Here is a 22,540-nt window from a genome sequence, read left to right on the forward strand (position 1 = left end):
TTCTGTCCTTTTTATTTTCTAGAAGAGATTGTGTAAAATTGGTTCTACTTCAGATGTTTGTAGAATTCTCCAGTGAGATCATTTGTACCCGGAAATTTCTTTTGGGGTCTATTCATTACAAGTTTACTTCTTTCTGTTTTGTTTTGTTGAGACAGGGTCTCACTGTGTAGTTGAGACTGACCTGGAACTCACTATGTAGCCCAGGCTAGTCTCAAACTCATAGCGATCCTCCTGCCTCAGCCTCCCGAGTGCTAGGATTACAGGCATGTGCCACCACAACCAGCTACAAGTTTACTTTTTTCTAATGGTCTATTCAGATTTTCTATTTTATGTTGATTTTTAGTAGTTTGTGGTTTTCAAGAAATTGGTCCATCTTTTCTAAGATGTTGAATTTATGATCATAAAGTTTATTTTTATTATCACTTTAATGGCAGCAGGATCTGTAGTTATATCCTATTTCATTCTTGATTTGGTGATTTTTGCCTTTTATTATCTTTGTTTTGTTATTGATTCAATATAAATATTCAAGTCTACTGATGTATTCATCAGATATACTTTTCATTTATTACTTTATTTCTAGCCATCTTAATCTGACAGGTCTATCTCTGCTGAGCTTACTGACTTTTACCTGAAATTTACTTCTTTTTTCCCACAAAAGCCTTTAAGATCCAAGAGAACTAAAAGAATCATATCACAGAGAAGTATGTGCACCCATGTTTATAGCGGCACAGTTTGTAATAGCTAAATCTTGGAAACAACCTACTTGCCCATCCGTTGGAAGCTGGATAAAGAAGTTGTGGTTTTTCTATAAAATGGAATATTACTCAGCCATAAAGAGCGAGAGAATAGATTCATTCATAGGAAAATGGATACATATTGAAGATATACTCCTAAGTGAAATAAATAAGTCCCACATGTGTAAATACCAAATAGTTTCCCTGGTGTGAATATTCTGCAACAATGCATAAGATTCTAATAAGATTACTGACATTTAGAAATGGGAGGAAAGGAGCTAAAGGTGTAGGGAAGGTGTGATACGTAGGGGAAGAACAAAAAGGGAAAAGAAAAAAATGTGAGAGAATGAAAAGATGAAAATAAAGTGTTTGTAGATGGGGAGGGGAGGAGGGGGTGAAGGGAGGGCAGAGGTAAGGGGAAAAAATGAGAATCGAGACTTGCCATGTAAAGGTACATGATCCCAACAATGAATGTAACTGTACTGTATCCCTAAATGTACCAATAAACTCAATAAAAAAAAAAGCCTTTAAGATACCAATCATTTTAAATTTTCTGGTATTTCCAGTATTTGTGCCATTTCTAAGTCTAATCCTGATCATTGTCTTGTTTCTTTAAACTACTTTTTCTTATCCTTTGGCATGCTTTGTAACTTTTTGTTGAAAGCTGGACATTTTATATAGGGCAGCAGCTACTGAGATAAATAAACCTATTGTGTGGGACTTTATGTTAATCTAGCAAGGGAGTGGGACTGGACTGATGTTTGTTTTCCTTATAGACATAGGAGACTTCAAACTCTAGTGATTTTTTTGTCTCCCCTGTTGGTTTTGGGCCTTCCCATTGTGCTGTTCCCCAAAGTTTGTCTCTTACAGTTCTCCTTGCTATTACTCCTGGAGCCTTGTTAGTGCCAGTGGGGTACAAGGGGTGCTGGAGAGGAGGAGGTTATCAAATATTCTAAGCTTCAGTTTTTGGAGTGCATGGTGAGCTTTCTGTCCTCCACGGATAGATTCCTCATTCCCTTACCCTAGCTGCAGTGGTATCTACCTGTGTTTCCAGTCTATAGACTTGAAGCTTTTCCCCAATTCTTCCTATGAGAACCAGGTGGGGTACCCCAAGAAAAAGTCTGCAAAGGAGGTAGAACCCCCTCCCACATCACTGCCCCCAAGAGCTCCATGCTTTCAAGCCAGCCCACCCTTTGCCCCCAGCAAGTTGTCACATTTTCTAGCTTAGTCTTCCTAGCTACCTGTATAGCATCTGGTGGCTTCTGTAAACAAATTCTCAGGTCCTATGTCTTGCAGAAGCGTCTGTCTCTAGATTGTGAAATGGACATTAGCCCTATAAATTTATTTTCTTGTTTTAAGTATGAGTAGCCATTTCTTACAGTTTTCCAAATCTCAGGGCTGAAACTGGAAGCCCTATTGTACCTACAAAAACATGTTTCATAAATTTCAACCTATTAGATAATGGCATACTTTTCTGAATAGTGTGCCTTGCCAAACCTGGAACGATTTCTGTGGCTTATTCTATACACCATTCAAGGGCAGGTGATTCCCTCCACGAAAAGTGGCCCTCAAACTTGAGCAGGCATCAGAATCACTGGGAGGATCTCTAAGAATAAAAGCGGCTGGGTCCCTCTTCAGAATTTCTGATTTCACAGGTTGGCACAGGGCCCAAGAACTTTTACCCCTACCAACTTCTCCAATGATGATATGAATGCCTGTCCCTGTCTTCCGGGGGGTGATACTCTAAGAACCATTGCCCTGTAGCATGTCTTGGAGGCCCAGGGCTCACCTGCATGTCTCATCTATCACTCAGAGGACAGACGGTTGGGGCTGAGAGGCAGCAATTAGGTTCTCAGCTGACATCGAGAAGTGTTAAATGTCAGTAAATAATTTTTTGCAGAATGAATCTATGCAAGAATAAAGGCTTATGTTTTAAAAAAGAGGTAGCCACTATTTCCCAATAGTGGATGAGTCTTCTAGATAATGATGTGAGATTAGGAAAACTTGGTTTTGAGAGTAACAGTCATACCAGAAGCACTTTTTGGGTCCAGGTGTTGGCTGAGACTCAAGTACAAATACAGTGCTTCTGAAGGCTTTCTTCATGTCACTTTCTTTTGTTGTGGGTCTTCCTGAGTGCTCCATTTTGGGCTAGAATTTTAGTAAACTTTAGGCATATTAGCTTCATAATTAGAAAAAAGTTAATTAAAATTACTCAATGACTATGTTCTACATTTGAGCCTACTGAAGTCATCTCTCTGGCCCTTTACATATTTTTAAGAAGATGGGAGATACATTGGTAAGGCTATTGTTGATAGGCCCATCCTCAGCATGTGAGGTGTTCTTTATTACCATGGACATGGTCACCCTCAGATCCATCCTTGTCTTTATCAGCCCATCCCAGATTCTCAGCACCTGAGGGTTGGTATGACAGTAGGTTGGTTCTACCTCTACGCCTGAAACTCTTTCTGAGGACTTTTCCCTCTCAATGTCCTTTTTCTCATTCCAGATTCATTTCCTCTAAGGAGACTGCCCTGAGAACAACCAAGAATATTTTCCCAGTGTCTCCCTGGGACCAGGGCAGGGAGATCGGTGGGTATTTTATGCAAGTGTTCAATCCCTCTTCTCTGTCTCCCTTTAGCTTTCGAGGGCAGAGCTTCAGCCACAGCCAACTTCATTTTCTCAGATTGAGTCTAAGAAATAATCCTGAAGCTTGAAAGGAATCTATTCTACTTCTCCTGAGATACTTATTTTCCCTTTGGGTGAGTAACCCTGGATATGCTATTGATATCTTTATGGATTTTTTTCTGTGTGGCTCCAAGATAGCTTTACAATAGTTTGGTTAGTTTAAAAAATAGTTAGAAAGGGCCGGGGATTTAGCTCAGTGGTTCTACTGCCTGCCTTGAAAGCACAAGGTCCCAAGTTTGATCCCCGGTACCAAAATAAATAAATAAATTAATTTAAAAAAAAGTTAGAAAAAACCCTTAAAACTTATTTTTATTTAATAAAAAATACAATGAAAAATTTAATTTCTAAAGCACTTCCCCACAAGAAGCTCAAAGCTTACCCACAAACCTTAGTTTTCTGGAGAACTAGGAATATTCTATAGGGGTAGGGAGGGTAGAAAAGCATTCAAAACTTAAATGAGCTGTTATACCTGCATAATTTAATTAGACTTGCTGCCACTTAAAGAGAATGGCTCCATGAAATTTAGCTCTTTCATTCTATTTTTTCTTTCTTTGGTACCAAGGATTGAACTTGGGTCCTTGTGAGGCAGGCAGTGGAACCACTGGGCTAAATCCCTGACCCTATTTTTTCTCTTTTGCCTCAGAATATTCTAGATCAACCTAGTAGATCACTTTGCTGTTTGGTTGAAATAAGTTATCACATATTGCTCCAGCAACAAAGGAAAAGCCCATTTTACTGTAAATTCCAAGTTTACAAACATGACAAGTGCTGTTTGAAGGAAGGGGCTACCCCCTTGGCCACTTCAGTTTTGGACCAAGTAACAAAGCATGAAGGGACCTACCTGCACCTTCTTCATAAGTTCTTGTTGGTGTCAAGTACCGCCACAGATCCAGAGAATGTCTTAGTTACCCCAGGGACAGAACTTGGAACGACTGGCAAGGCTCGTCTTTTTAAGAGACTTGATTCCCCATCAGTATTTATCCCACTGACATTTACTTATAGATGGGAGTTTTCTCCATCTTGGCTCTTGCCAAGCTAAGTTTGAGAATAGGGTCTTCATCCCCATGTCAGACCCTAAGCATCCAGTCTTCCCTCTGGTCAATGCCACAATCAGCCAAAGTGAACTCTGATTACACCCACATACATTGCTTTGTTCCTGTTAGTATTTGTACAAAATTAAATGAAAAAGCTTTTAACCAAGCCCTCTTGGTACTGAAACATCTTGACATTAATTTGTACAGAAATAATTAAAGACTACATCTAATCTAATAAAAAAGGAGGACCATGATGACCTCAGGTTGTAAAAGCTTCTGTGGGACCTGGGGATTGTTTTTATACAGACCACGGCAACGATGAGCAATTCAGTATACACTCTGCAGTTTTCCCATCAAGGAGATGCTTATGAAAGGAAATAAAACCCCACCATTACTAACCAGACACACGCACACATGATGATATAGGATGTTCTTATGGGAGAAAACAAATTAGGCACTTGGGTGTGCTGCCTAGAGGGCTGTGTATGAATAAAAGTGGCTTTACACCATTATTCAGATAAGGATAATTTAATGGTTTACACTAAAAATAGAATGCCTAACTATCATTTTCTGCTTACATAGGAATGTAAAATTGACAATTTAAAAAATGGAATAAACAGGCACAAATTCCAATGGATTATTTCATGTGAGTCTGAGGACTTTTCTATGAGTAAGCAAATTGTGTAAATGGAGAAAAAGGATTTATATTCCAAGAAATCATTCCTCTTGGACATGACAACTTTGAACAAAAATATTTTCCACAAAATTTCATTTTAATCATTTTCTTTTACAAAGCACAATACTTAAGACTTTTCTAAATACAACTTTAGAAAATGAAGCAAAAAAATAATCTCCATAGATGCCCGGTCAAGTCCATGCTGAATGCAAAATAATATTTTTTAAAAAGTGACACTTCCAAGCTTTTCAATATCCTTGAGGGGTCCATTTTGTCAAGAGTAAAGATGATGATGGCCTTTTGGGTAATGGGTCATCCAGTTCGATGATGCAGAATCCTCCTGCTGGTTAACCCAAGGGGGCAGTTGCTGGACATGCCAATTTCTCTTTCTACAATCACTTCTCCCTCTCTTTATACAAAGGAAGCCAATGGCCTCTGCGAGGGGAAAAATCAGCCCTCTACATTCCATGTTGCTAGTGCCCCATGAAGGTGCCCCAGCCGATCAATTTAATTTAATTATTAACAATCCTACTCTGTATACACATTATATAAAACTATATCATTAGGGGGTTTTCTCGATGAGCAAATGAGAAATTCAAACACCAAAGAATCCAATCGTCATTCTTATATTAGGTGCTGGGAAATCTCTGAAGGCTTCAAGTTTAATGCAGAAATACTAGGATCAGTCAAGGGATGCAGGAATGTTTTGCAATGCCCCAGGAAACTTGGTGTTCCTGGCCCCAAGCACACCAAGATCAAGGCTGCTGAAATGGCAAGATATCCAGAAATGGGGATGAAGGATGTGAGTTTTTTTTTCTTTACACACTCCCTTCCCTTAACTGTCTCCACCCAGAAGACCAGGGCATTAGGGCTCTGTAAATACTGGAAAGGAGATAAGAGCCTCAGGTAGAAAGGATGAATTTGCAGGTGAGAGCAAGGTAGGGGGAGTGAGGAGGAAGAGAAATGAAATTACATTTATTTGTTATACTTTCAGTGATGAATAACGTGGTGATTTTTTGCATCAGTCCTTCAGTATTATCAATTCTCACTCTTTGTAGTTGTGCAAATCTATTAATGTTCAGTAATTTCACTATAAAACTCAAGAAATAGACAAAGCAGCTGATTAGAAACAAATCAAACATCTTTGGGGGACATTAAGGGACTGCACCCTTCACTTCTACCCCCTGCACAATCTTGCAATACAGTATGTTCCTTATTTTTAGCTAAGGATGCAAAAACAGTCTTACATCATCTAAGGCTGAACTGTTCATGTGCTACAAAGATAAAGCAGACAAGCAAACATCAGTTTCCTTGGGAAAGGAAAAGCAATTTTCCCATAAATGCAAGAAAGATCCAGTGGCTACACTTCAACAAGACCATCCTCCCATTCTCTTGGACCCAAGGAGTTACAAGTGAGCAAGGCAAATGACATTATGTGAATACAGTTTTTTAAACAATAACACACACAGATAACCCAGTGCAGGAAATAACACAACTCCCCCCCCCATTGTTTTCATTTGCATTTTACTTTTATTTTATTTTTTTTGCTTTAATAATGCATATTCTGTTCACGCAAAAGGTGCAAAGGACAGGAAGCAGGGATTTAACTTGGCTGATGAAAAATCAAGCAGGAACGACATTTCTAGTTTCACGAACAACCCAAAAGTAAGAGAAACAGAAAAGTCACAGCTGGCACCACAGAGCACATCCAACTTCTCAGCAGTCTTCTCTAAGGACCTTTGACTAGGGTGAGAGAAGCTGTGAAGATAGTGGCCTCTAGTGGACTTGGATAAGTGGCAGATTTTTATTTCTTTATTTTTATTTATTTTTTAATCATGGTAGCTGCATCACAAAAGCTCCAATCAAGAGGGTGGTAAAAAGAAGGCACAGATCATTGCAAATACCAGACTTTCTTTCTCTTTTAGTAAATATACCATCATATATAAGCTAAAATTTCTCTTAGGGTGGCAGGGTCTGCTGGCAAGGGAAGGGACAGGTTGGACCTAAAATTGCATATGTAATAGAATTCTAAAGGGGAACACAAAGTGAGGCAGCTTTTTGCCTGAAGCAAAAAAAACAAGATGCTCCTTTCTGACTAGGTGTAGTACAAACACTAGAGGCATCTGTGACAAAACACGATAAAAAAAATCATAAAATTATAAACCTTGTAAACGAATAATCTGAAATTACATTTTATTAATGGAAAACATCATCAAAATAGTACCACTATGGACTAAACTGCCTGAGTTTTCGTTTAGCATGAGATCTCAAGGTAGAAAAGCCTTTAGCACAATTTGCTCTAAGTCACAACCAGTGCCAGACCGAGGACTAAACCATGGGGAAGATTCTCCTCTTGGATGGAATTTGTGTTGTGCTATCAAGACTTTTGTGCTAATCTTTCAAACAGGGACATGCTGAGGCAAACCTTTAATCTTTTGGCACAAGATTATTTTGGCTGGGGCAGAAAATTTTGAGTCTAGGACTGAGGATGAATAATGCGACATCTCAGTTATCAAGTATTCACTTTGATTGAAGAGCTTTCTTTATGTCATTCACTTCCATCTATGAAAGGGGAAAAGAATCAAAATCACAATGAATTGGCTGGTTTAACAAAGGTTGAAAGGTATTCAAACTTGTCGATAGAAAGAAAATAATCAGCCTGACAGTTTTAGAGGTGAAATGAGTGAAATGACATGAATGAAGACTCAAAAACAATGAACGTCTGAAGTGATATAAACCTAAAGAATAGGCACACAGTCATGATTCACTAGGACATGGTGAACATTTTAATTTTCAGCCTACAAGGACCCAAATTTTGTCAAAAGTAACAATGATTTGTTTCCTAGCCAGAGGGTATGACATATTGGACTATCTCACAGTGTTGGAAGGCAGCTGTGGCTGGCCGATGGGTGTGTGTGTCAGCACCCCCAAAATGATAGTAAATAGTTACCTATCCTTTCTTTAAGCAGAATCTATCCCAATTACCACCAATGGAACCAAATGGATGTAAGCTGAAAGGTGACCTTGGTCATTTGGAACACGCATGTACTCTTCACCATTTGGTCATGGCAGAGGTGAATCAGAGGTCAGGGGTGTCAGAGCTCAGATGCCCTGGCAAGACTGACATAGCCATCAGGAAGAAGTAGAGGGATGAAAAGACCAAGTGTGTACAGCTGTGGTCCCTGGAGTCCCATTGACAACATGAAAGAAGCCAGTAGGCATCTGGCAGTTACTAATAATGAGGCATCCTGAAAACTGAAGGGAGCTTTTCACAGAGATGTGTAAGATAAATTCCAAATGAAAAGCCTAACTGGGGGAATGTTTACTTATCTTCACCTTCCACAAGACCTCCTGGAGACTCATGGGCAGCAGGAGCCTGAGGGACTCACCTGCAAACGAAGCCGGATTTTCTTTTCTTCATCCAATTCTGACAGTAATTGCTTAATCTCTCGTCTGAAAAGCAAATGGCAATAGAATAAAACAAAAGCCCAGATTTCCCCAATAAGAGAAAAGAAACCTCTTAGTATCACTACAGAATCCATGCAACCCTTTTACAAAGAAAATGTGGATCAAACATATTTGCATTATTACTGCTTATGATCAGTTTCATACAGAAAAGCTTGTCATTAATTGGAGGTTGCCAAAATATGCAGCCATCAAATGGGAGGTCTAAAAATGATCTTTGAGACGCCTTAGCCCAAACTTCTCCCAAAAGAAGATAGAGAAACTAAGACCCAGAATGGTCGCTTAACTTGCCCAATGACTAGACTCCAGGTATCCAGGCTCATAGTCTGTCATTTTCCCTCTAACTGTTCCTTCATAACAGAATCACTGGTCTTCAAATATGATTACAGAATAATCTTCATTGCATAAATTTTTACCAATCCATAGGTAACTTCTTTCATTGTAATAAAAAGGCTATTACTATGTTTTCACTGATCCTCAAAATCTTATGAATAGACCTCAAAACTTGGAGATGACGTAACTGAACCAACAATATAATAATCATGCCTGAAAGCATACACAAATTAGGGTTCACAGCCAAATAGCTTTTCCAACTTTAAATAATGAAGTGGAACAAAAGTAATCATTTTGCAACATCAGGGATCTATGCTTAGAACATTGCAACTATCCATACTCTAATCTGAGAGCTGTTTTTCCATTTTTAAGGTAAGAAATACTCCATTCTATATGTATATTTCTACAAACTGGGATGGAAAATCAAAAAACAGATTGCAGAAATAGCACAGTAAATACAGTAGTAGTGATATTGTGTTCGCTCACTTTAGACAAGCACCTTGATGGTCATTATACTTAGGATAATTTCCAGGCACTACTGTTAACACATTGGCTTATCTGGTATTAACCAGTTGTGATTCGCTACTATACATATTATGCAGACATATCTCAGTGGGCACTACTTAAAGCTTAAGAAAGAAGTAGAAGGCGAGATCCTAAAGCAATGGCCCAACTGCAGGAAGACTATGGAAGATAAAGCTTTGAGTGGTCTGGGTCAGGGGGAAATTATTCAGGAAGGTGGTCCAAAGAAAATGACCAAATATTGAACTACTGAAAACAATTCTGTAAGTTGACAAGGAGGCAGGCAGACAGGGGAGCTGACAGGGAACAGGGAGGTGAGCTGGTCTCTCAATGCAGAGCACAACTGGGGATAAAGAAAGTTGGCAGACTTGAGTTGAATCCTAAAGGGAAGGTAATCACTAAACTAAGGTAAGAGACTGGTGGGGATCCACTGATCTTAGTCATGAAGGCCAGTCTGAGAAAGGCTGGAAGAGACAGACTTTGGAAAACAGCCCATTTCAAGGTGTTTATCCAAGGTGATGTTGGCTAGAGAAGGGCTGTTCCAACCACTTATCCTCAGACTTCAAAGTGCAGATGGCTCTTTGCTCAGAGGCATGTTCAGTGGCAAGCTCAGGCCATTTCAGGAATGTAGGTGGTTTCTAGGCACTTCTCAGAGGGTGGAAGGGGCCAAAGTCCTGGACGCAACTCAATGATGTTCCTGTTCCGAATGCTGAGAACCAATGCTCTGGGATGTCCTGGGGCCATAAGATCACCACCTGAGCAAAGGAGGCATATTGCCTGGACATAGGTAGGGGCTTTGGGTACTCAAACCTATAATCTTCAGAGCCAGCGAGGATCTAGGTATTTTAAGTATTAGGGGCAGCCTGGCTGGCTCCAGGAAAACCTCTTAAATTCCATCCTGCCAGTTGTACATGTTTATTCCACGAGTTTCTTCTTCCAGTCAAGAAGTTGGTCCAAGAGGCCCCGATTTTATGTTGAGTAGAACAGAACATGCTTAGAGTCACACTGCTCAAAGAAAGTCCCACAGAAACCTCTTCCTAGGATGCTCTGGAATAAAAGGGCTCTACAATTAAGTACATTTGGGAAATACCACATATACTATTCGCTCCATCCTCTCAATGTATAGTGAAGGCCTTCTCAAAGTCTTCAAATTAACTTTTCATAACCCAACTATCCTCAAAGCATGTAAAACACTTTAGGGCCCTGCAGTCTTGTAGGGGGAGACAGGTGACAGGCCTTCTGCCAACCTCAGATTGAGGACATGACTACAGATCTCTAGCTGGATCTCTTGAACCTCCTGATCCAAGGTGGCCAGGTTCCAGGGGATGTGCTGACTGACCAGGTCACTCCATATGCCTGCGAATCAGAATGCCGTTACCTCTGCTGGAGAGCTCTGCGCCTGGCAATCCTAGATCATCTTTCAAAATTCTCAGGAAATGCCTCAAGATGCCTCCTCTGAGTCCCTCAAGAAAGAGTTAACTAATTTCTGAACTCTCTGAGTGTCAGATTCTTCAAGTAAATGCCAACTACATCTAACACTTCTCCCATATTTGCCAATGCAAATAGCATTCTAGGTGCTATGGTTTCGATCTAGAATGGTGGTGGCGAACCTATGGCATGTGTGCCTCATTGGACTGTTTGCTACCACTGAAAGCTCTAAAAGCTTCTCCATCACTGATCTAGAATGTCCCCCTCCCAAAGGCTCATGTCAGAGATGGGGCTTTTGGGTGATTGGACCATGGGGGCCCTGTACTCATCAGTGGTTTGATCCACTGAATTGTTAGGAGCTGAATGTGATGTAAGAGGTAGGGTCTGCTCCATAGAGGCTGGTCACTGGGGGCGTGACCTGGAAGGGTGAATCTCCCTCCCTAGCTCCTCCCTTCACTCTCTGCTTCCTGGTCACCAAGACAGGAGCAACTGTCTTCCACCAGAACCTTCTACCATGCCCTTCCTGCCTCGGAGCCAGCCAACTGTACACTGAATCCTTTAAAACTTGTGAGCCTAGGGCCAGGGATTTAGCTCAGTGGTTCGGTGGCCTGCCTTGCAGCACAAGGACCAGAGTTCAATCCCCGGTACCAAAAAATAAAAAATAAAAAATAAATAAAACTTGTGAGCCAAAATAAACCTCTCCTCCTTTAAGTTGTGTGTGTCAGGTATTGTGTCCAGTGACAGGAAAGTGACTAAGGCATCAGGTAACATGGATAAATGATGTTTATTTTTGCTCACAGGTCTTTCTCCCCACCCAAGCACTCTCAGAGGATGAGAGATGTAACAAGAGTACGTGTGCAGGCCTGAATGGAAAAGGACATCCTAAGTCTCATGGTAAGAGCATCCTGTTGAGTGTGAAGTCTCAGTTAAGATTCCTTATATCTTCTTCAAATGTTTCAGCTTCTCAGTGCAGGCCACTTACTTCAACTGGCAGCTAAGTGAAGTTGCAATTTTTCTAATGCTAGAGGAAAAGCTGGCTGATGGTCTTATTTAAGGAGTGGTATACATACTGCTATACTGTACTGCACTTGAATGTACCCCCAAAGGCTTATGTATGAAAGGTTTGGTCACCAGCCTGTGGTACTATTGCAAGGTGATAGAACCCTTAGGGGATGGGGCCCACTGGAATAAAGTGGTACATCCTTGAAGAGGATATTGGGACCCTAGCCCCTTTCTATTTCTCTTTGCTTCCCAGCTGCCCTGAGGTGAGCAATTTCCTCTACTACATGCTCCCTACTATGATGTTCTGCCTCACAACAGGCCCAACACCAGGGATCAAACTCAGGACCTTGTGCTTGTGAGGCCGGTGTGGTGCCACTGAACTAAATCCCCATCCCCTACCTTTCCTTCTTATAAGTTAATATTCTTAGGTATTTGATTTTCTCAGTAGCCTGAATATAAAAACATATAGCATAATTTAAGTATACTTTAAGCCTCTTAGGATCCACATTCACTCCTACTGCTATTGCCACCATCAATGGGGAAGCCCAGCTGACCCCCTGGCCCAATGGAAAGCCATCTGTGAGGTTGTTGCCAAAGGTCCCCAGGAACTCACTTCTGCTGATCCTTCATGGTCTCAATGATGCTCCTCAGCTCACGGACCTGTGCCCTTAGCTCCTCCACAGCTGCCTGGCTGCTGGCTGCAGGCTCCATCTTTGGTTTTCCTTCCATGCCAAATAGAGAAGGGGAGTTGGCTCTATGTGCAGCTGTTCCCAAAGAGGACGACAGTGGGGAGGACACTGCTGAGGACAGAGAGGCTGGCCCACCACTGCCCGCTGCCATGGACCCTGGCTTGGGTGGCAGGGATGCCTTGTTGTCGGACACCTGTGATGGAGGAAGGTGGAAAGGCTTCAGAGCCAGGGATTTATGTGCAGTGCTTCACTGTCCTGGAGAGTCAGACCCTCCTTCGACACCCCTGTCCCCACCTCTCTCCACTCATGTATTCCTTCACCTGTAAGCCACCACGGGCTGACTTGGTACAGATATTCTCCTCACCCAAGCATTGCCAATACATGTTTTGAATTTAATCTTCTTTCTGAACAAACAGTTCTGGACTGGTTTCATATACACACACAGATGCCTAACTGCTTGCCAGGCACAATAAACTCTAAAGTAAGCCCTCAGAGAGCATGGAATACAGAGCTCAAATGGACAGACAAACCAACACACTGCAGATAATGGGGAAGACTGCACAAGAGGGAGGAAGCACAGAGCACCCCTGAAACACCTCAAAGGGCCAACCATCCCAGAGCAAGGGCAGCATGGAGAGGCAGCTGACAGTCCCATGTTGGAGGGGGCCTGAAAAAAGGAGACATGGTTAGAGAAAGAAGTCAGAGGAGGAAAGGTGCTAGGCCAGTGATGGCAAACCTTTTAGAGACTGAGTGCCTGAACTGCAACCCAAAATTCACTTATTTATCACAAAGTGCCAACACTGCAATTAAACCTGAATACTGAGATGTTCTGGGTTTTTTTGTTTTGTTTTGTTTGGAGACAGGGTCTTGCTATATAGCTTAGGCTGGTCTTGAACTCATGACGTCCCTTCTGCCTCAGCCTCCAGAGTGCTGGGATTACAGCTGTGTGCCACCATGCCAGACTCTGAGGTTTTAGTTAGAAAAAACAACTCACACACTTTGGCCCACATGCTGACGGAGAGGGCTCTGCATGCCTGCTGTGGCATGCATGCCACAGGTTCACCACCACTGCTCAGGCAAAAGTCTAGAGACCAGAAAGCAAAATGCATTAGTGGAAGTAAGGCTAGAAGGTCAGAGGAGGCGAGCGAGAGTGCTAGGAAGAAAAGACAAAGCTGGGAAGGGAGAAGGGGCAGGGTAAAAGGGTGAACATGAGTGTTCTACTAATGCTCACTCTGGCTGCAGAAAAGCCTAAGGGGTGGTAAGACTGCTGGGAGACTCTTACACAATGAAAGCTAGAAATGGTGAGAAGACAACTTCGAGAGATACAGCAAAAGCAGGAGCATCTAACAAAGCACACTAAACATCAATCTTGGTGTTGGAGCAGGGAGTGAGCAATACTGATGCAGTCCCTACCCTCGTGTAGCAGACACCTCGTGGCCAGGGAGATGAGTTCCTGGATAGGCTATAGAGGGTGAAAGAGGAAGATCAAGAGCCATGGGCGGGGGAGCAGACACTGACAGTGTACCTTTCATGGGAGGAAGAGCAGATTGAAGGCACAGATATTTCTGTTTTACATTGAATTTTAGGAGCCTGAGGGATGGCTAAAGGGATGGTCTAGTGGCACAACCAAAAGAATGAGCTGGGCCAAAGGAAATGGGAGCCATGAAGAGAAGAGGCCCAATGGTGGAACCTGAGAATTCCTAAATGAAACAGATAAGGAGATAAGGGAGAGGCAGCCCCCGACAACTGGGAAATAACAGTGAGAGAGGAGGCAAGGCAGGACCAGTAGAGGGGCCTGGGTTATGGAAGCCACCAGAGAGGTTTCTAGAAAGAAAAGAAAAAAAAATGGTTAGATAATGGGTCAAAGGTGCTGAGAGGAAAATAGGGGAGACCATTTGGTGATGCAAAGGAGGTAAAACTCAATGGAGGCAGATCGGTTTCTGAATGGGAAGTGAGAAGTGTGGCTGGCAAACTGAAGACTTGGCCAAGGAAGGAAGATGGGGGAAGATGCAGAAGCCTCAGGGGGAAACAGAATTGAGGAAGGGTTTTGTTTTGGACAGCTAAGCTGAAGATTGGGTAGAGAGAGGGAAGGGAGACCAGATAGATAAATGTCCTGAGGAAGCCAGGAGGGCACAGGGAATGGGACAGTATTGGGTGCAAGGGAAGAGAGTCACCCAGTAGGCCTAGGGAGAAGACACTGTCAAGGGAACGTGAGTTGGTGGGAAGGAGGTGAAGTAGTGGGGTAGGTGCTGGGAGGTGAGGGGCTGAGTAACAGGGCAAAAGCTGAGGTCCATGGTGGAGCTTGGCACTGCAGCCACGGGACTCCCTCCAGCAACAGGTGCCCAGCTGGCCACCCCAGGAGCAGGTGCCAAGAAGGGACTTGGTTGGCACAGCAACAAGGAGGTAGAGTCTGCATTCAGGCTTTGCTAGAGGCACAGACTGGGCAGAGCGAGCCAAAAGCAGATGGGCCATCATTCCCAGCCTCTCTGCTCTCCTTTTCTCTGCCAAGTTACCATTGAGGAAAAGCGCTCTCTGCTGCCAGCAAAAGCACTTTGCCAGCCTGGGTTTTGTTGTCAGTAGGAGTTATAGTACGAGGGAAGAGGGACTGACATTTATGGAGCACTGATCACATGCCGGACGTCAGTTCTGCAATTTAAACAGGGATCAACTAACACAAGCATTTTACCAAGCAGGAAACTGAGGCTTAGAGGTTGAGTGATTCCCAAAGTCTCAGAGCTAATCACTGACACAACTGTGATTCAGTCCCTCTGCTGTCAACCAGATCCCTCGGCTCAGCACCGTGACTGTGGTTGCCTGAGTCTGAAGATTTATGCTCTCCTGTTGTTTTCTTTTCTGATTATCTATTCTTGGGCTCATGCCTTCCTCTGTTTGCCATGCCATATCCCTTAGTATCTCTCAGGACCACCAAAGCCCATAACACTAATTGACTTACAAATACTTCTTCGATCAGTACTTCTTTTGGCATTTCCTATATGACTGGCTCTCCTGGCCCATTTCTGCTAGCAAGTATTTTTTAAGCTCTCACAGAGTGTAGGTCACTACATTCCCTGATCAAATTAGTTCAAGTGGAATTTCTAGAAGCAATGAAAAACACAACCTGAAAACTCCTGGGAAGTAAAACAGGCTGATAGAATAGAACTGCTAGAAACATGAAAAACCACTTGCCACCAGTAGATGTCAGAGTAGAGACACCCCAAGGATGCCAATGAAAGGAAAACTGTAAGGTTTTCCTATGGTCACCTGAAAAAAAGTCTAAATCCAATTTCAGTAAATGGAATCCTTTATAAAGGAAAAATGCTTTGGTTTTGTGGATAATTAAAATTGATCTGTTTTTTTAGGATCCAATTTTGTTTACTGTATCAGATTTATATATCTATATCTATATCTGTATATCTATCTATAAATTCTTAAATCTATAAGGAAAAATCTCACATAGTCTTTGATTTCTTTGTACTAATTTCTGCTTCATATAACTATAGTTTTCTGCTTTTAGGCAGGAAGAAGTTGCTAATGTTCTGGAAAAAATTTAAGTTGAGTTTACTTAATAGGAGAAAAATGAAAGTTTTAAATCTTGGTTCATATTCATAGGAAGAATAAAACTTATATACAGTGCTTCCTCTTCAAAGATGCATGTGGTAGCCAGACAATGTCTTTTTTTTTCATTTCTGGGGATTGAATTCAGTCCTTGCCCATGCTACTATGCTAAGCAAGTGCTCTACTACTGAGCTACACCCAAGCCTCCTCTCCTTTTTTTTGAGACAGGGTCTTACTATGTTGCCCAGGCTAGTTCCCAACTCCTGGGCTCAAGAGATCCCCTTGCTTCAGCCTCCTGAGTAGGTGGAGCTAGAGGTCTGTGCCACAGTACCCAGCAACAACACCTTCTTTGTTTCTCTCTCTCAAATAAATAAGCTAAAGTAGCTATACTGTTCCCTGGGCATACACTAAAATTAAAATATTTTAGACTATGAATTTATAGACTGTGAATCCAAATCAGCTTTTCTTTAAAAGACCATATAAGTTATTCATATTTATGATCCTCCAGTTATAATTTTTGGCAAGCTTTGAACATGAAAGACAAGATCTGTGAGAAGAGGGCACGACATTTAATATATTGAAGGGTAGTCTTTCTAGACATTTCAAGGCCTTTTAAGTTGTCTCGGCTGTGTGGGTTGTGGGGGTGGGGTTGGATGTGAAGACATTTGTGCCTGTGCATATGACAGCACGAAGAAGAGAAAACATGGGAAAAAGCAAGTGAATTTGTGGCTCAGGGATTCTGCTCAGTTTTGGAGACCCTGCAGTAGGCCTCAGGGATTTGATGACTAAAGTAATCACTGTCACCAAATAATGACAAACACCTGTATTGTCTGTATATTCTTGTTTGGTTTATAACCCCTGTTAACGCACGCATGGAAGGGCAGGGACACCTTGCCCTGACTGGTCACTCACTTGGGATATGGTAACAGTCTTTGAAGTCTTCTTGGATACGTCTAGTCCTCTGTGCGCAAGCGAAATGTGTTCCTCTTTATCTTCTTCGGGACTTGGGGAGTCAAAGATATCGGGGCTTGAAAGGGAGGACTGGATAAAGCCAAAAGAAAATGCTTTCGTCAGAATCATACCTTGGGTGACAGCTTCCGTTAATATGACGCTGTATGCTTCTCAAAGCACTTGACACTTCTAGTTTGTCTCCTCACTAAAACCTGCTGAGGTAGAAAGTGTGCTATTATCTGTTTACTAGAGATCATCATACATCTGGTTAGTGGTAAGAATGGGACCAAGAAGCAAGGTTTCCTAAACTAGGGATATTTCCCCACTGCCCATCAGCCACTGCATCTATGCAAGAATGCACTGTCCATTCTTTCTTGCTCCATCCCTCCTTTCTCTCTTTTGCTACTGTGTGCCCAGCACTGAGATTGGTACTGCACACCTAACGATAGCATGTTACACATGGTCCCTGCCCTTTATAGGGCTGGTGGGAAAAGCACATAGTCAACAGGAAGTTGCCTCTCCTCTGCTCCTTCATTCCCTCATTTTTCTTGACCTCTTTCCAAGATCACAAAATCTGCTGCACACTAAAGCCCCCTACAGGACTTGTCTGAAGGAGACCATTTCTAGAGGCAAGGGACCACCAAGTCCGTGGTCCGGTGAGGAGGCTTTCCTCAGCCAGGAAAACCAGCCCTGCCTGCTAATGCAACAAGTTCATCTTTTCTTTGGTACCTGTTGCCAAGTCTCTACCCTTGTACTGATGTCAGCCAACATTCACCTTGGAGTCTGTATTTGCTAAGCATATTTACAGAATAGAGGCACCTTTCGGTAAAATAGGGGATGACACTCCTCTCCTTCCTCCTCACTGTGAAGATAAAAAAGTTGAATCAATGGGGACCAAGTCACCAGAATTGACTTGGTCAGAAATGAATCCTGAACTAGAATGTTTCTGTTTTAAAAAAAAGCAAATGAAAATAAGAGTTTTTACAACAAGGAATCCTTTCTAACAAGGAATCTTCCAGTGATATCTTGGGCCTCATCCCTCTGCCTTCAACTCCTGTGGTAGAAAAATAGTCCTTTTTAGAACCACCATGTGATGTCATTATGGAAAAATTAGACCCACAAATATTGTTTATTTTCTTGTGTTTACTTACTAATGCAGAAACCTAAGATATTTTAAGGAATTTTTAAACAAAGTTTTTACTTTATAAGAGATATTATTTGTTAATCTTTATTTGACCTGAAAATTCAATTACCTAAAATAACATCCCCTTACCCCACTAAGCTTTCTTATTAATCTAGGCTTAACTGCTTAGCCACCATGCAATGCCTGGATCCTTTCATTTTGTGATTGTATTTAAAAAGCCTGTTTCCTCCTACACAACCTATGTTGCATGAGCTGCCAGTCACAGCTTTCTCTTTGTATCCTATAAACATAAATAGCTTCAATTAGGGTGAATGGCCCCAAGCAGGAGAATCAGGATTGGCTTTTTTCCTCAATCATTCTTCCCAGTGGCCTTTTAGGAAGTATGTCCTTATTCATTAATCTTATTTTTCTATTTAAAAACCTCAGGTACTAACTGCAAGAAGAGTAAATAGGAATTCAGTGTACATATTCAAATGGGAGGTGAATGGAACTGAAGGGAAGAGAGTATGGTCATTATGTTCCATTAAAGCACAAATGTATCCCGTTGTTGTAAGTCTGCCAAAAAAACCTCCCTATAATAAATAAAAAAATAAAAATAAAAAATAACTCCCTTCAAGTCACTGTGCCATAAGCTTCCTGCAGGTAGTGACTGTGTACTTTTCAATCCCAGCTGTATCCTTGATAGCTGGCACAGAACATGTAAGTATTCAGTCCACAGGGGATAAAAGTCTACAAGCATTTGTTGAGTGAATGAATGAATAACCATATTGACTAAAATCAGAGTGAAGACGAGATGCTTTTACTTGATCCCTCAAATACACACAAACTTCCCCACACAGGATGCATATACCTAGGGAGCAATGATAATTTGAACCTCTGTATTTAATTTTAACACAAGGCTCTCTAAACCTTGAAAAGTTGGGAAGAATTTGGAAGGAAAATAAAAATGATGAAGGATGTATAGAGAAGATGTAAGAGACAGGATCAAGAAACCAAAGTGTAGAGATACTAAGAATCAATGAAATAGGTTGTGTTATATGTGCATGTTGGGGTGGAGTATGGACAGAGGACAAGTGGAAAGAAGGCAGCGTTGTCACAGAACTCTACAGAAGAGTAAAAAAGGAAGCCTCCTTTTGAAGTCTTTCTCTCAAAGGTGTCATCACAGAGGTTTGTTTCATAGAAAGAAGAAAAACAGGATGGTTCAAACATATTTCTAGACTCAGTAGATATGAGAGAAGAGGCTCAAAGGAAGTGGCATTCTTTTTCTTCTGGATGGTGACAACTTAGGTGGGATTAGTGATGGGAAACCTGCAAAAGTTTAATTCCCCATTGTATCTGGATGGAGCTCATAAGGCCTTAGAGCTGCCAGGACAAGGCAACATGATAGACAGACAGACAGTCACAGACAGATGACAGGTAAAATGAACAAATGAACGAACATACAAACACTGCTTGTGGAAGGCAAATTTAACCTTTGTGGAGGGGACATTTCCAACCTATGGCAAAAGCAAAGCATACATTTATTTTCCTCTGACCCATTTTCAGAAAGTTTTACCTAAGTGAATAATTTTGGAACAACATCAAATCTTTCTACAGTGGCATTCCCTTGAGTGTTGTTTATAACGAAGAACTGGAAACAACACATATTAAATAATAGTACTAACTAGATAAATTCTCATATACTGGTACTCACACATTTGAATAGTAGGTAGGTATTACATGTATTATTCTGGAAGAATAGACAATGACTGCAGAGAAGGGTGTACACTTTAAGGAGAAAAAGCAAATTGTAAAATAATGTGTACCACTATGTGATCCCACTTTTGAAGAAATCACTCTTACATACAAATATAAATTTTCAAAAAGCTAAAGATGTACAGCAAAAAGTTAACTTTCTTTGCTGTGGGAGCAGGAATACAGGTAACTTACTTCTTTATGCATTGTGATGTTCAAATCTGGTATAATAAATGTGAAATGGGTTTGCAATAACAAATTAGTCAAAATGACCCAAATAAAAAATTCTATTGGTTATCACAAAAATTCTGATTGGTCTCTTCTACATGACCAGCTATTCATAAGTTTAAAAATACCACCCTGAAGGTCTGAGGGGAGTTGTATGGAGGGGAGCAGATGATGGGGCTTGGGGAGATAAAGGCCTCTGCCTGGAGCCTTTTAGGGACAGATCATTATTGCGTAAAGTTTTGCCTTGTTTAAGCAACCAAACTAATCTCTCTCTCCTTTTCCTACCATAAAACATGACAGTTTTTTCTTACCAATTTCATTTCAGGTTCAAGCAACAATCAGTCTAGAAGGAAAGAAAAGATGGGAAGAGCGAGTGCCATCTTGCTGGCAGAAACACAAAAACAAATAGAAAGAAATACTGCTTCATTAAAAAGACTCTCAAATCACAGTTAGTTGGCAGTGTATCGCTCGGCCTCCCTCTCCTGGAGTGTCTCCAATCGGCCACTTGCAGATGGGTTCTTGGCTAGAATCTCAATCTTTCCTGCTTTTCAGCTGTAGAGAAATAAGGAGACTTGATGAGGAGACACTTACAGATGTGAGCGACTGGGATGGAGGCCGCCTCCCCGTAGCTTTTGGCCTGCTTGTGGTTGGGTGACTGAGTTTCTCAGTAGATGACACCACGGAGTCAAAACCTTCTAGGTCTAAAACAAAAACAAAACCAATTTTTAAGAGCAAAAATAGGAATGAGAAAAGATTCTTATGTTGCAAGCACCTCGTTTTCTTAATAAGCATCCTTTTCATCTGAATCACACTTTATCATTTACAAAGGCCATTTTCATCCTTTGGTCATTCAGTAAAGGTAGCCCAAAGTGAAATAATAATCATTTCCTTCTCTGTTTAACAAGCTAGCAAGCAGGAGAGAGAAACATGGATTTTTTTTTCTTCTACAGCTATATCCATAAATCTTTAAAAAGCTACAGAAAAAGGATTAAAGGAAGAACCCTCTTTTTTCCATGAATCCAAGTCCATTTTAGTAGATAAAACATTCTTGCTGTCTTGACACAAAAGGCAGTCATCACAAAGTACCACAGACATGGGCAAGAGAATGCTGGTCATCGATTCCAAAAGACAAAAAGAGAGGGCAGGCTCCTCCTCTATGTGTGTGCTCTAGTCTGTTCATTTGCTATCACCTTAATGTCAGACTGTAAACTCCCTGGAGAAGGAGACAAACTTCTCCCAGTAACTCACAGAGCCCAGCCCAACTGTGCTTCCAGAGTCTCATTCAATGGAGACATTAACTTCTTTGGTCATCAACTTATCCATTCATTCGCTCCATTGCTACTGAGACACTACTCTGGGCCACACGCCACATGCCACACGGAGCAGTAGATAATGAAGCTGTACCAGCAAACACAGCCGACATAGGCCCTGCTCTCACACAGCTTCTGCTGATGCTCAGGGGAATGGAAAATTGTGCACATGTCTGATATGTGCCTGAAGGAGGAAGGTATCTGCCTTTACTTTGTCACTCTTTTCAGTGAATGATCAGGCCAAGGGGCTACCTAGTTATGTGAAGTTCTATGGATCTAAAAACCAAATGTGGATGTGTGTGGTTGCTAAAAGGAATGGTTGGGAGAAAGAGGCCAATCCTGAGCACCAGTATTGCTTGTGACTAGGGCAACACCATTTCCTCCTGACAAGTAAGCAGTATTTTAAATGCCACAGCAGGAGCTACTTGCCCTAACCATTCCCCATTCTCCCTGCTAACAGACCCCAGGTTTATGAGCGCAGGATAACATATGCAGTTGTGACTAGTCCAAAGGCAGCTATGTAGCCCAAGTTAGATCACTGAGAAATAAAGGAAAGTCTACTAAGAGCCTCTGTGTGCATGTGTATGTGGGTGTTTGGGGTTGGGTAGAAGGCCTTTTGTGTTACTGGCATTCTCCCTTACACCATGGGAAGCCATGGTATATGTATAGGGTGCCTGGTGCTACGGCAGCCATCTCAGGACCATGAAGGAAGTGAGGGAAGGCATGGTGGATAGTTTCAGAGATCTTGAGGGTAAGAGAGCAGAAAAATGGAGATATTGTAGTTTGAGGGACTGTCAACCACAAAGATTTTCCCACCAACCTCAGAATGAGTGAGTATCCAGACTTTTTTGTCATGTGAAATTAGCAAGTCCCTGTTAATATTAGCCAATTTGAATCAGATATTCTGTATTTGTAGCTGAAAGCATCCTGTCATAACTGTAAATAAGCTGGATCAAGGCATAAAAGTTAAAATTATGCAGTCTTCCTATTTGAGGGAGAACTTTTTGCTGTTGGTTATATAACATATGTTCTAGTCATATAACAGCTTTA

General features: G+C 41.6%; 1 protein-coding gene across 10 annotated transcripts in view; it reads right to left on the reverse strand.

Annotated features, from left to right (window-relative positions):
* Positions 1-5,118: 5,118 nt before the first annotated feature.
* The window catches only part of Sh3kbp1 (SH3 domain containing kinase binding protein 1), a 346,801-nt gene continuing 329,379 nt past the window's right edge, over positions 5,119-22,540 (reverse strand). For 4 of the 10 annotated variants that reach the window (XM_010643661.3, XM_010643665.3, XM_010643663.3 and 1 more), the window contains 5 exons: positions 20,772-20,881; positions 17,036-17,164; positions 12,493-12,761; positions 8,519-8,582; positions 5,124-7,691 (listed from right to left, as the gene is read on the reverse strand). In XM_010643661.3, the coding sequence (XP_010641963.1) occupies positions 7,650-7,691; positions 8,519-8,582; positions 12,493-12,761; positions 17,036-17,164; positions 20,772-20,881 (614 nt within the window). In that variant the 3' untranslated portion in view covers positions 5,124-7,649. Of the gene's footprint in view, positions 7,692-8,518; positions 8,583-12,492; positions 12,762-17,035; positions 17,165-20,771; positions 20,882-22,540 lie in introns of all 10 variants that reach the window. The other 6 variants (XM_010643662.3, XM_010643667.3, XM_010643668.3 and 3 more) reach the window with 6 other exon arrangements.

This window comes from Fukomys damarensis, unplaced genomic scaffold (genome assembly GCF_012274545.1).
Source record: "Fukomys damarensis isolate Sample0158 unplaced genomic scaffold, DMR_v1.0_HiC HiC_scaffold_39, whole genome shotgun sequence".
Classification (NCBI taxonomy): Eukaryota; Metazoa; Chordata; class Mammalia; order Rodentia; family Bathyergidae; genus Fukomys; species Fukomys damarensis.